General features: G+C 35.4%; 1 protein-coding gene across 2 annotated transcripts in view; it reads left to right on the top strand.

Moving 5' to 3' along the window:
* Positions 1-12,984, top strand: part of LOC150099119 (heterogeneous nuclear ribonucleoprotein F-like) — a 183,658-nt gene that overhangs the window by 135,210 nt on the left and 35,464 nt on the right. For both annotated transcript variants that reach the window (XM_090404511.1, XM_090404510.1), the window contains exon 7: positions 5,240-5,341. In XM_090404511.1, coding sequence (XP_090260637.1) covers positions 5,240-5,341 — 102 coding nt within the window. The remainder of the gene's footprint in view (positions 1-5,239; positions 5,342-12,984) is intronic.

The raw sequence follows: 12,984 nt of genomic DNA, 5'->3' as shown, positions 1-12,984 counted from the left end.
ACAGATGGCTTCAATGGCAATATCATATTAAAAACGAGGATGTTAGGAAAATACTTAACATTGTCAGCATCCAGGAATGCGTTAGCAGAGCTAATCTCAGGTGGTATGGTCACTTAAACAGAATGGGCGAAGAAAGATTAGGAAAACAAGTGTTCTCTGCCAGGTTGGCAGCAAAACGACCCAGAGGAAGACCAAGATATAGGTGGATTGATACGGTACAAAGTGCTTTAGACGATAGAAATATAAGATCTGATAATGTTGGAGTCTTGACAAGTAACAGACTGATTTGGAAGAAAATTGTAGATAGGAAATTAATAATAATGTAATTTTTTTCATGTAGTACTATAATATCCTGTACACCCCTTGAGGGTACATGGCAGGAATTTGATGATGATGATGATATATATATATATAGGTTATATATTGATTCTTGTGAGGTAGAAAATGCCATCAAAAACTTGAAATATGAAAATGCAGATGCAGTACATAATATGCAACCAGAAATAATTAAATATGGAGGTTTTGCAGTGGCTAATTCAGAAGGTTGATTTTACTCTTCAGAGCTCTAGTTCAGATGATAGGCCTAGAGCTCTCATAGTTCCCATCTCCACAAAAAAGGGAATAATGCTTTAATGAGAGAATTAGAGGAATTTCTCTACCAAGTGATGCAGGTAATATTTATGCAAACAAACATACTTGAAAACAAGTTGAGAAAAATTGTGCAAGAGAAACAAACTTAGAGAAGAACGAGCTGTGTTCAAGTGAAATCAAGGTTGTCAAGATCCGATTTTCAATTTACATCAAATAGTTGAGGAATCATAGGAATATGACAAGGATCTGCACTTATGTAATCATAATAATAAAGTAATTAATGTAACACATCATCTTCGAATTCCTGCTATGTACCCTCAAGGATACAAGATAGTATGTACAAGAAATAGGAATGATAGTACTACATGAAAAAGTTACAGCATTACTAACTTTCAGTTGACAATTTTCCTTCAAATTAATCTTTTATCTATCAAGACTACCATTATCGGATCTTATATTTCTGTCTTCTAAGGCAGTTGAGGATATTAGGAAAGAAATTGCCGTTGTTAGCATTCAGGAATGTGTTTGCAGACAGCTAATCTCAGGTGGTATGATCACTTAAGTATAATGGAAGAGGAAAGATTAGCAAAACAAGTGTGGTTTTTGCATTAAAACTGATGTTCTCTATGTTGCCTTCATTAATTATTACGCTCTCCAGTCTTGTGCTATCAGCAGACAACTGAATGTTCCTAATAAATCAATTATGCATCAGTTGAAGAGATCAGGAGAAATATGAAACAAACTCAGTATATATATACCAACCAGTAGTGTACTGAGGAGCAGGATCCATGAGAAAGCAGGTGACTGGCAGTGTGTCAGAAGTATTCATGAAGGTCATGTCATAGTAATTTACTCACTTTATGTAAATAGTGTGACAGCTTAGCTGGTTGAAGAAAATGACTACAGTACTAGGACATGACTTACCCTTCAGAAAGCCATGTGCTCCCATTGAATATAATGTTCTCATCCACCCATTACTGAACTATTTGACTAACTTTTCTAATACCTTTACCACCACTCCAGAGATGCTGATTGGTCTATAATTTGTTACTATAGTCTTAGAGCCTCTTTTATGCAGCAAAGCTATTTCACCCTAACTCCACTCCCTTGGACTTATTAAAACTGATAAATAGCTAGTCAAAGGCAATACCAATCCTTTGTGCATTCTTGTAATTAGCAAACTGCTGTCCCTAAGTACTTCTTATTCATCAACCTCTATTCCCATATCAGTTCCTGTATTCACATCTATAACTATTTTCACTTGATAAATTTAGTTTAATCCATTATCCAAGTGTAAGCAAACAAAGTTTGCACCTGAAGTATCTTCAGGACTGAGGCAACTAGTGGTAAAGGTGGACCAAGCTCTCATCACCTTTACCACGAGTTGTCTCAGTCCTGAAGATACTTCAGTTGCAAACTTTGTTTGCTTACACTTGGATAAAGGATTTTAAAAAAAATTATTATACTCTAACCAAGTGGAAAAAAACTTGCAACAAAATATTTTCACTTGCTTGGATTGATAGACCCTTGCAAAAGTGATCAGTCATTATCTAAACTATTTTATCTGCTTCTGTCACCTTGTTGTCATCAGCACTAACTAAAGTTGAGCATGTTAAAACAAGGGCAGCAGCCACTGCTCTTTTTCTGTACAACTGCAAACACATTGAAGCTGTTGTTTCTCTTCTTCATTTATTCCATCTACCGCTGCCTCCTGAAAACAACTTCAACCTCCAGCACTTTAAGAAAAATGTCAATAGATTTCTTCTCTCTCATTCCTTATCAGTACTGATTGCTGTAGGTTTTTGTACTTCTCATGTGTGGAATAAAAAATCCCTCCATGGTCATTCTTCCTTTTACTTGTCATATGGAAAAAGAACTCTAGGATTTCTTTTGGTGATCGCTTCTCATAACACAATTTTGCCTTCCTTACCATTCTGGTTACCTTTTTTTTTTTTTTTTTTTTTTTTTTTTTTTTTTTTTTTTTTTTTTTTTTTTAAATTCATAACTTGCAAAAAAAAATTATCCCAAGTGATTTCTAAAAAAAATGCATACACTAAAAATGAATTAATAATAAAATATCACAATATAAATACACAAAATTCCAATAAGAAGTTCGTTATAGTAAGTGTTAATGGGATGTGGAGAATTAACTTGCTAACTCTGCAGATTTTAGTCAGGTCTCTGTGTTAATAGCTTCCTTTCCTCACCATAGTTGAATTCAGACTATAAATTAGCCAAGTACTATCCTTTTTCTAAAGATTTCAATCCTTAAAGAACCACCTTAAATTTAAATGATCTGCTATTTGCTAATCTATATTACATTTTCCAAAAGTTTAAAATTGTAAAACTACACAACAGATTTGCATTGTTTGATAGATCAGCTTATTTTCTTTCTTACTCCTTACTCTGTTTAAATAACCACATCACAATGTTTGTGCTGCTCATACATTCTTGAATTCAGGACGCTCTATAGAAAAAAGAATTCAAGAACATCAATCATACATTCATCACAACAAATCCAATAAGTCTGGATTGGCTCAGCACAGGATAGAGACAAGCCACAACATCCTCTGGTCCAAGACTCTCCTTCTACACAGATGTCGCTATAAATTTGAACGCCTATTCAAAGAGAGTGCTGAGGCCTTACTTTAACGTCCTAACTTGAATCGAAATGACTGTATATCCTTATCAAAAATATGGGAAAGTTTAATCAGAATAACACATTGTTATTATTATTATTTTTTAAATTGAGACTTAATTCCTACATTAATTTAATGTTATTTATAAATTAAGATTATTATATGAAATTGTGAATTTTTATATAATTTTAATCATCGCTCTGAAATTTTTTCCTCTCTTTAATTCTTAGCAATGTAACATCACGCGGCTCGTTCTACTTTTGAATGATCAATTGTTGGTATTCCATCTTGTTAAAAACTGTTCCTGTATAGCCACTGAAGATAGTCTTTTATTTTCAGACTGAAATATTTGGCAAATATTAAAATAATCTTGTGTTTTCGTGTCTGTAGTTCTTAATCATAATGTCAAGTGTCTCTAAAGAGTAAAGATGTATTGAGCTATTATGGTGAGCTAAAATGTATTCATTACAAAGGGTGAAATATTCGTGGAAAGCAAGACTAGTGAGTGAATATATAGGAAATGTTTATGGAGAGTAAATGGCATTTGCATTAAAAGAGTAAAATATGCGATAGTGGAGTAGAGTATGCCAACAAAAGTTGGGAAAAGAACTCTTGGCTATGAAAATGCATTGGTGGATGGTCAGAATGATGAAGAGGATCCCAAGAAAAAAAATAGCATACTTATATGTAGTTCTTGTCAGGACAAACTGTAAAACTGAATGATTGGTTTAATTAAATAATTTATTTAACTCATTGATATCTTCATTCTTTACTCCAAATTTTCCTGAAACATTTCTCTGTGTCTAGGAAATGAATTCAAGAACACATTGAATTGTTTTGTCCACATTTGGGAAAAGCTTTCAAAGGTTTTAAAAATAACCTGTGGACTCAAATATATAAATACCATTTTAAAACAAGAGCAGTACCAAACCTGAAAGGCTGAATAGTAAAATCTGGAGAAAACATTACAGCCAGTAAGTCAGCATGATCCCTTTGAGAATAAAGAGAATACAATTCTGGAAAATGCTTAAACCTTAAATGCTAAAATAATGAGGTGTAAATGGGACTCATATATAAACAATATATTGTCTATGCTTAATTTGTAAGAAACCACAGAATTGAAGGAGTTAAACTGACAAGAGTCTTTATTTGTGGCAGGAAACAAATCATGGGGAAGAAAGAAGTATTCTTCTCTTCCATCCTCAAGATGGGTTATGGAGTGTTTTATTGTTACTATGGCATTTAAATTTGAGGTCAAGTATGATCCTATGTAATTAAACCCATTAACTTATTCTATGATTTCCTAATTAAGTGTCATCTGTATATCTTGAGTGTCTTCCGATTTTCATTATCTTTGTTTTATTTGAATTTATAGTCATATTATTTCTGCAGGTTTCTTGTAATTTTGCAAGCTGTTCGATTTGTATTTGCATTTGTTCACTTTCCTGATTTATTATCTGTTATAATTACTTCATTAATTCTAACTATAACCTTGCCCAAGTCTGCTTTTATTCAGATCATCCTTCTCCCAGTCATTGTCTGCATATATGAAATGTGTGGTTTGTCTTCCATTGAATTTTATCCCTTTTGTTGCAGACAATGCTTGATTCATAAGTTCTTGGATGAAAATGTTAAAAAGGGCATGGGGAGAGTGCATCCTTGCATAATGCCTCATTTGATTTTAATTTTTTTAGTTGTAATATTTTTATATTGAATCACTGCAGTTCTATTTTCATAGTAGTTTGAAACAAATCTTAGTTTTCGAATAATCAAATGCTAATTTCAAATCTACAAAGGAATATTACACTTATTAAAACATCAGTTGATAATAAAAGCTCAGATTAGTTAACTATTTTTATAAAATCGTGAAAAATATGATTTTACTTTTATGGGATCACTACATCACTGAATTATTATAATATTTCATTATTCTGGGAAGTGCATCATAATTGCATTTGTCTTTATATGGTACAAGCATATACATAATGGGAATGTGTTATTTTATTCAGGATTTATAGATGAAGATGGATATAGTGATTATGGAGGAAGTAACTTTGGTTCTGGATATGGAGGAGGAGGAGGAGGAGGAGGGGGATTTGGTGGACGTGGAGGTAGGTTAGATTTATCGTATTTTATTCATTGTTGATTTTACTGTGCTTCTCTTTTGGAGATGGTTTATATTATTGCACAGTGCAAATTTATTTCTTTAGCATCTATTATGTACTCTGAGAAAGAACAGAATAATATTTAAATATCCTCGAGAATTTTCCTCCAAAGTAACCATATTTGTCTCCAAAATAATCAGGACTCAAGTATTTTCATATCTCATATTTCATTCTCCTAAGAGAGTGCTTACTGCTTCCCTCTACTAGATTTGAAGAGGAGAGATTAGCAAACAAGTATTTGCTGCCATTATGGCAACAAAATCTCTGTTTTGCTAAGCTTTCCTTTCCCATTTTCTTTAAAAGAAAATACCTTTGATTAGCTCTGCCACACATTTAAATATTTTTAATGTGATTCTGTTATCAGTGCCATTTGTTCACTTTCCTGATTTTTCTCAGAACTCAAAATGTGTGGTTTCTAATCTTTAAATTGTTATTTTTATTTTATTTATTTTTTTGTCTTGCTGGTCTTTATGCCTAATTTGATATAACAGCTGCTCAATTTATAAAAGAATCCTATTTATTAATTTTTACATGCACACAAGAGCTTCCCAGCCCTGTGGGAAGCTCATGTGTGTGTGTGTGTGTCCCCAGCAAGTAGACTTGATATACTTATGCCAGTGTAAGTTACTTGTGAAATTTAAACTAAGAAGAGAAAAATAAAAAATTCAAAAGTTAGGGAGAGTGAGGTATAATTTTTCTTTCTGAAAATGAGACGGGGGTGGGGGGGATATTAAAATTCATCAGTTTATCCTTGTCCCATTTGAGAATGGTGAGGTTGAAGTGTTGATTACCTTGAGCATTGCCATCCACGGAGCCATGAATAAGATTGCATATCAGAAACAGAGATCATGGATGTGTAAGAGAAAGATGTAGTCAAAAGCACAGAACCTTAGATACACTAGCATTGATTGTTGATTGATGAATCTAATGAAAGAAATACCATGACATGCAGTGTGTGTGATTGGCGAAGAAGTTGACATCCATTCACAAAGAGAAGGAATACCGTAAGAAGGTAGCTTGATAAGAAAGCCACAATGCCATATTCAATCACATGCCTTAGAAATATCAAGAATGATCAGTTAACTTATTCCAGACTTTTCCGTGGCCATTGTCCAGAGGTAAGGTTGGCCAGATTTGCTGGGGGACATGAATGACATCTCCAAGTAGTGAAGGAGTTGGCTTTTGATGACCTTTTCAATTATTTTGTATAGTAAGGGAGGCTGCTGAGTATTTATCTAGTATCCTTCTCGAGATATCTACACCAGAGTTGGAGGTGGGGGGAAGTTTGATGCTAACACGCTTACCTTAACTTTGGATGTCACCATTGTACAATCAGGATGTAGGAGAGAGAGAGAGAGAGAGAAATGTAGCAGTAATTGTGCCTTGGCAAGGGATCAGAAGGCTTGATTACCATTTGGACGGGATACTTAGTTCATTTAGCCCATACAAAGTTTGCTTTTTTTTTTTTTTTTTTTTTTTTTTTTTTTTTTTTTTTTTTTTTCAGTTGCTGTGTGCTGCAGTGTAAGTTGAGTGGGTATCTGAGTTTTTGACTTGAACCATTAGGCATATCCTAATTTTTCGCTTGGACTGCTTTGGCACAATTGTTGGAGAACCGGGGTTTGGATAAGGGTTCAGGGTTCTGAATGAAGTGGGGAATAAAAGCACTCATCCCAGTATGAATAATTTTTGTTATTAAATCAGAGCAGGTGCTAGAATCTGAAGAGAAGAAGCAGCAAACGTGGAAAGGAGGCATAGAAGTCCCAAAGGTCATCCCGATTTTCTCCATTGTAGTGCCACAGGATGTGAGGCTGAGAATGACTGGGAGAAGGATGATCTGTATAAAAGCAGACTTGGGCAAGGTTATAGTTAGACTTGTGAATAGGAAAGCTGACATCAGCAGTGATTTGAAGGGAGAGCTGGTTAAGAAAAGATATTGGGAGAATGATGAGGATTATCTTGAATTCTGATGGGTTAGTGAACAATTTGTATTGTCATTACTGATAGTGAACAATTAGCATCTTTTTCCGTGAACATTTGTAAAGTTGGAGAATGGAAGCCATGCTTAATTGTGGACATTGAAATTAGCAGTGATTTTCTCAATATTTAATAATTGGATTGTGTGTGATTGACTTTAAGAGAGAAATAATCAAATAAGTGGATGACGTCGTTGGAGAATGGTAGAGGCATTGCTAAACTTGATAAAATATACATTGGAAGATAGACAACAAAAAGGACTATTTACATATTATAAGAATGTATATTACAGAGAAAAAAAACGATTTTCTTTTTAGATATACAATAGAAATGAGGGGAAAGATACATTAGTGGTAGACAGGATTTGTCTTTTGAGTAAGAGTCAATATTACAGTCCAGTTTCACTTTTAGTTATTTTTCAGCTGTAGTATATCGTCATCGGCAATCCAGAACAGGGTACCAGTTGGATTCCTCTATGAATTTTGAGACAGTTCCTGTTTCTTTGTAATAATCAAATTCCAGTGAAACCTCTATGTAGCCATAGGCTACACAGAGGGTTTGTTCTGATTCAGTGATTGATGGGTGCTGGTTATTTCTTGTGTGCTTAAGGTAGAAACTGTAAATGACAGCCTTGGCACAGATGAAGAGGAAATTGCTATATTCTGTGTTGGTTCTCTTCTGTATGTACTAAATTCAAGTAGTCTTCTTGACTGTGTGTGTGTAGAGGTGCTAGAGGCTGTATTCAGGGCATAGTTGATCATTGCTTTGTTTGCAGGACAGGTTAGATATGTGTTTGAAACTTCACAGAATAGACACTGATCCGATTCTCTTAGCTGAAATTTGTAGAGCTTAGTAGGAGTTGCCAAGATGTTATGCCATAGCCTTCATTCACTGTATGTTGGAATCTGGTTTGGCACACCTCGATTTATATGGAAGATCCCCTGAAAACTGGGTAGTATGTGCAGTTTAGTAGGTTAAGGATGAATATACGAAGGGAAAAGTTAGAGGCACTGGTATGAATAAGTGGTATATTTTCTTGTAGTTGGAGGGAAGAATTGGAACTGAGGCTTCAGATGATGCAAGGTAGGCTCCCCACAGTTTCTAGTAGGAATATGGATTCCCTGAGGTGTGGCGATATCTGGGAAGGGTTTTATAATAACAGCTTGCATCAGTTGATATTGCTTTTCAATGGTAGGCATGTGAGTGTTTTTCACTTTAGCGTCTGGGTCAGGAGGTCCCCTATGATTATTATTCTGGCCCATTTCCATGTAAGGAAAAAGAAGGGCTGGCCAGTTGTGAGACTTGTTATGTTTTTGTATTTATGGAGGATTGTGGAAAGTGTGGATGATTTCATGATGTAATCAAAGGTGGTTACATAAGCATGATTGGACTGAAGTGTCTTTAGGAGAAACATTATCATGAAGGATGTGATCTTGTTTTCAAGGGAAATCAGGCCTTGACCTCCCTTATTGAGTGGATTGCAGAGTTCAGGGTATGTTGTCCAATTAGTATTGTTCTAGAGGAAACGTTTGATTGTCTTTTGAATGTGATGAGAGTCTTCAGGGGGTGTTAGTACTTTGAGGGTATGCCATAGCACACTCACAGCCATCAGGTTGATTATTAGGATTCTTTCTCTAAGTGAAGACATTGAATGAATGCTGTTCCATTTTCCTAGCACTTGTTTAAATCGGTTGTGTAGCTGTGTCCAGTGCAGTGCATTATATATTTTGGTGTTATCGAGGTGTACACCTAAGTGTGTTTGTCCTTCATTTGACGGTACATTCAATCGAAGAATCAGTTCTGGCCCTCCATCTGCCTGACCACAAACCAATGGTTTTTGCAGACTTTAATTTGACTCCTGAGGCTTGTGCATATAGTCTGTGTGCTTCATTGGTTACTGTCATCTTTGTCATTACAGATTATTACTGTGACGTCATCAGCATATGATGATAGGGTTATTTTTTTATGTGTCACTATTATGCTAGTTCATTTGGAGGTGATGGTGTCGTGTACTCTTTTAAGAAGGGTTCTATGGCCAGTGTGTGTAATTAACCAGAGAGAAGACATCTTTGCTTGATCGCTCAAGAGTATGGCAAAGCACAGGTGAGCCTGTTGTTAATTTTTAAACAGAAGAGTGCATCTCTGTATAGCAATTGCACTGTTTCAGTGATGAGAGGACGATAGCCGAATGCCTTTAAGACTTCATAAAGATACTCGTGCTCTACCCTGTCAGAAGCCTTCTCCTGATGAAGGGTGACAAGTGCTAGGTTTTCATTTTGGCTGTTTGCAATGTGGATGAGATTGCTTATTAAATGGAGGTTATCATGTGTTGATCTTCCAGGAACAATAAGTTTGATGTCGGCCAGTAACTTCAGGCAGTGTTGGCTCGGTTTGCAATAACTTTGGAAATGATTTTGCAATCTGTATTGATTAGTGAGATTGGAAGCCAGTTTCAGATGTCTGTGTGCTCTCCCTTCTTTGGTATCAATCGTGCTACTGAGGTTGTGACGGATTCTGGGACCCCATTGAGGTAGGCTTCTTGCAGTGTTTTAAGGAGAAGTGGTCAGAGTTGATTCCAGAAGACTTGGAAAATCTCTGTTGTGATACCATCAAGGCCAGGAGATTTATTCTTTGGCAGGGATGTGCATGCAGTTTTCAGTTCCTCTAGAGTGGTTGGGTTTTCTAAGTGATTCTGATCTGTTGCAGAGATATTTTTCAGTATTTCGTGAATGGTATAAAGGGATGTTCCTGTAGAGCTGTATGCATTCTTGTAGTATTTCAGAAGTGATTTTACTTGGATCTTTTGTAATGCTGCCATCTTGAAATCTAATAGCGGAGATCCAGAAGAAAGCCCTTATATTCAGGGCTTTCTTCTGGTAGATACTGGCTGTTTTTCTGTTGATTCTTGTGGTGACTGTAGATCTGTGTGAAGTATTGTATTCGTGATTTTAAGTCGGACCACCATGTTTTCATTGGTTCTGTATTCCCTTTCAAGTGAGTGAGGTTAGTTAATAAAACCCGAGTTTTTATTATATAATCGGAATCTTTCAGAAGGGTATTGTTGAAGATCCAGTAGGCACTTCCTGATTTGGATGCTTCCAAAGATAATGAAAGTTGCAGCTTTATGAAGCAATGATCTGAGATGTAGGAAGGAATATGTGAGATGTTTCTAACTAGAGGAATGGTGTGTTTGGAGATGTAGTATCTGTCCAGTCGTGCTTGGTAGAGAGGCCTATTAGTTGCTGTGATTGCTCACCTCCATGTGCTTGAAGTTGGTTTATTAATGAGCTGTGATGTTCAGCACATTGAAGTCTGTCTTTTTCTTGGTCAAGAGTGCAGTTAAAGTCTCCAAGTATTATGATGTGTTCTTGGTCAATACTAGAAAGATGGTTTTGAATGAAGTCCAAGATTTGTGATGCCAGAACATCCTGCTGTGGTATATAAATATTGAACACATGCAGGGTATTACGATTGGGTGCTTTTATGTGAGCATACATGATGTATCCTGGTATCTGTAATCACTTTAAGTTTGTAGGAGGATTGATGATATACACTTAAGCTAACCCCTGCTCTGTAGTGTTGTTGGGTTGCAGAGTGATGTAGGTCATAAGGCCACTCTACCCATTTTCTAGATAAATTGGATGAAGAGTTGATATTTGTTTCTTGCAGAAATATTAGGTCTATATGATATTTCTGTACCTGGTCAAGGACTATTCTATTGCAAAAGCAGAGGCACATCCTCTTGCATTTAGAGAAAAAAGACTCAACGACATATTTATGAAAGTTTGATTGTAAGTTAAATTTAATGTTGGTCCTGATATTGTGCTTGTAGCCCATTAATTAGGTAGTAGATTCGCTTACTCCTGTTAACCTCTGCTCTGCTCTTTTTTACATTTCAATTTCGAGTGTAGATCCCGAAGTTGAGATATTAGTTCCGGGATTTTTGTGGTGTATTTAAGGGCTATAGTTAATTTGTGAGGGGAGCCTCGCACTTGTTGTATGAAGGATGATGGTTAGGAGACCAGCAATGTGGGGAAGTTCCCCCTGAGCTTCTACCTCCTAAGTCGTCGTGTGGAAGTACAGTTTCCTCATCAGTGCATAGCATATTTCCTTTTGGATGTGTATACATCCGAAAAGAAGTATGCTATGTATTGTGGGATAATAAGGCAATTGATGTGAAGATAGCATCCTTTAGTATTCTGTCTTGAAGTATTCTTCACATGGAAGCTTTTCTTAATCTTGGGTCAAGTATTAAAACAAGAATAATTTCTTTTCTGGTATAATCTCATCATCTGTTCACTTTCCTAGGAAAAGGTAAAGAAATGAACAGGTGACATCAATATTAGAACCATATTAAAAATGAAAATATTTGGAAGGAACTTGATATTGTTAGCATTCAGCAATGGGTGGGGCCACATTTGGAAAAAGTATTTGATAGCAAGGAGAAATCCATAGCATAAGATATGACAGTATGGAATCTTTACGATAATAGACTGATTTTTAAAATTGATCAGAAGTTAGTAATAATGTAAACTTTAATGTAGTACCATCATAGTATCACTTGTATTTAAACATATTGCATATAAATATTTGTCTTGAATGATTATCTTCATTCGAGAATTTGCATTACTCGGTGTCAGAGCACTCAAACCACTTGGGAAATTTATATGCCAGTTTTATTCTACAGGCTTGCACAAATTTCTCATGAACTAGTAATTATACAGCTCCCAGAATTCTCAAATTTCATTCATTGATAATATTTATAAAGCATTAAAACATGATTTAAAATATTCAGAATATATTATCTTTGCACCAGCACAAATACATAGTTTGAATAGATTACCATGGGAGAGTAGACTCAGTCCTGCATGATGAAGCCAAAAAAACTAACCCTCTTATATTAGCTTCCTGTCATTGAATAAAAGTGCTTGCAAGTAATTTGAAATAAGATCAGTTTTGAAATATATGCTACTCTCCAAACACAGTGTTAATAACGACAAATGCTTGTCTAAAATTTTCAAGGCATAATTGAAAAGTGTTTCTGTTAATCCATTATGAGAGAATTTGAGAACTGAGATAGGACATCTTAGGCTTTGCACACTTGAGATCATTGATTTGAAAAGTGTGCACTTGTTCTGTCATTCTACCATCAAGCAATCTTGAGTGAGTTAATATCTTGCTAAAAACAAATGGAACTGAAGGGAAACTTACTGTATATTTAGCTTTGTTCAAAATCCAAATGCCTGAAGGTACAGTAAAGACCATGATCCAGGTCCATTCACCATCAAGCTCTCACTGTTGAAGTTCGACTTCTACAATCAATAGATGCTGCAATAAATTAATGCACTTGCACTCTTTGCTGTGATGTTAGTGCCCCCCAAGAGGCAGAAAGTCCATTTGAAGAGGCATTGATTCAACAATATTGCTTCAGATCTCCAAACTGCAGGAATGAACAGTTAATTCAATTTAAACTGAGTCAGTCCTGGACAGCAACTTTTTTTTGGTGGGTACCCAAAAAGAGAATGTGGTGTTCACATAATTCTACAATGAAACAGATTAGTTTCAAGATCAAAAACTTCACCAGAAATCGATATTACATCATTTAAACTTTAATA

The sequence above is a fragment of the Typopeltis vanoorti genome, chromosome 14 (assembly GCF_054136105.1).
Source record: "Typopeltis vanoorti isolate ZY-2024b chromosome 14, IOZ_Tvanoo_1.0, whole genome shotgun sequence".
NCBI lineage: Eukaryota > Metazoa > Arthropoda > Arachnida > Uropygi > Thelyphonidae > Typopeltis > Typopeltis vanoorti.
This window is presented reverse-complemented; position numbering and strand designations above follow the sequence as displayed.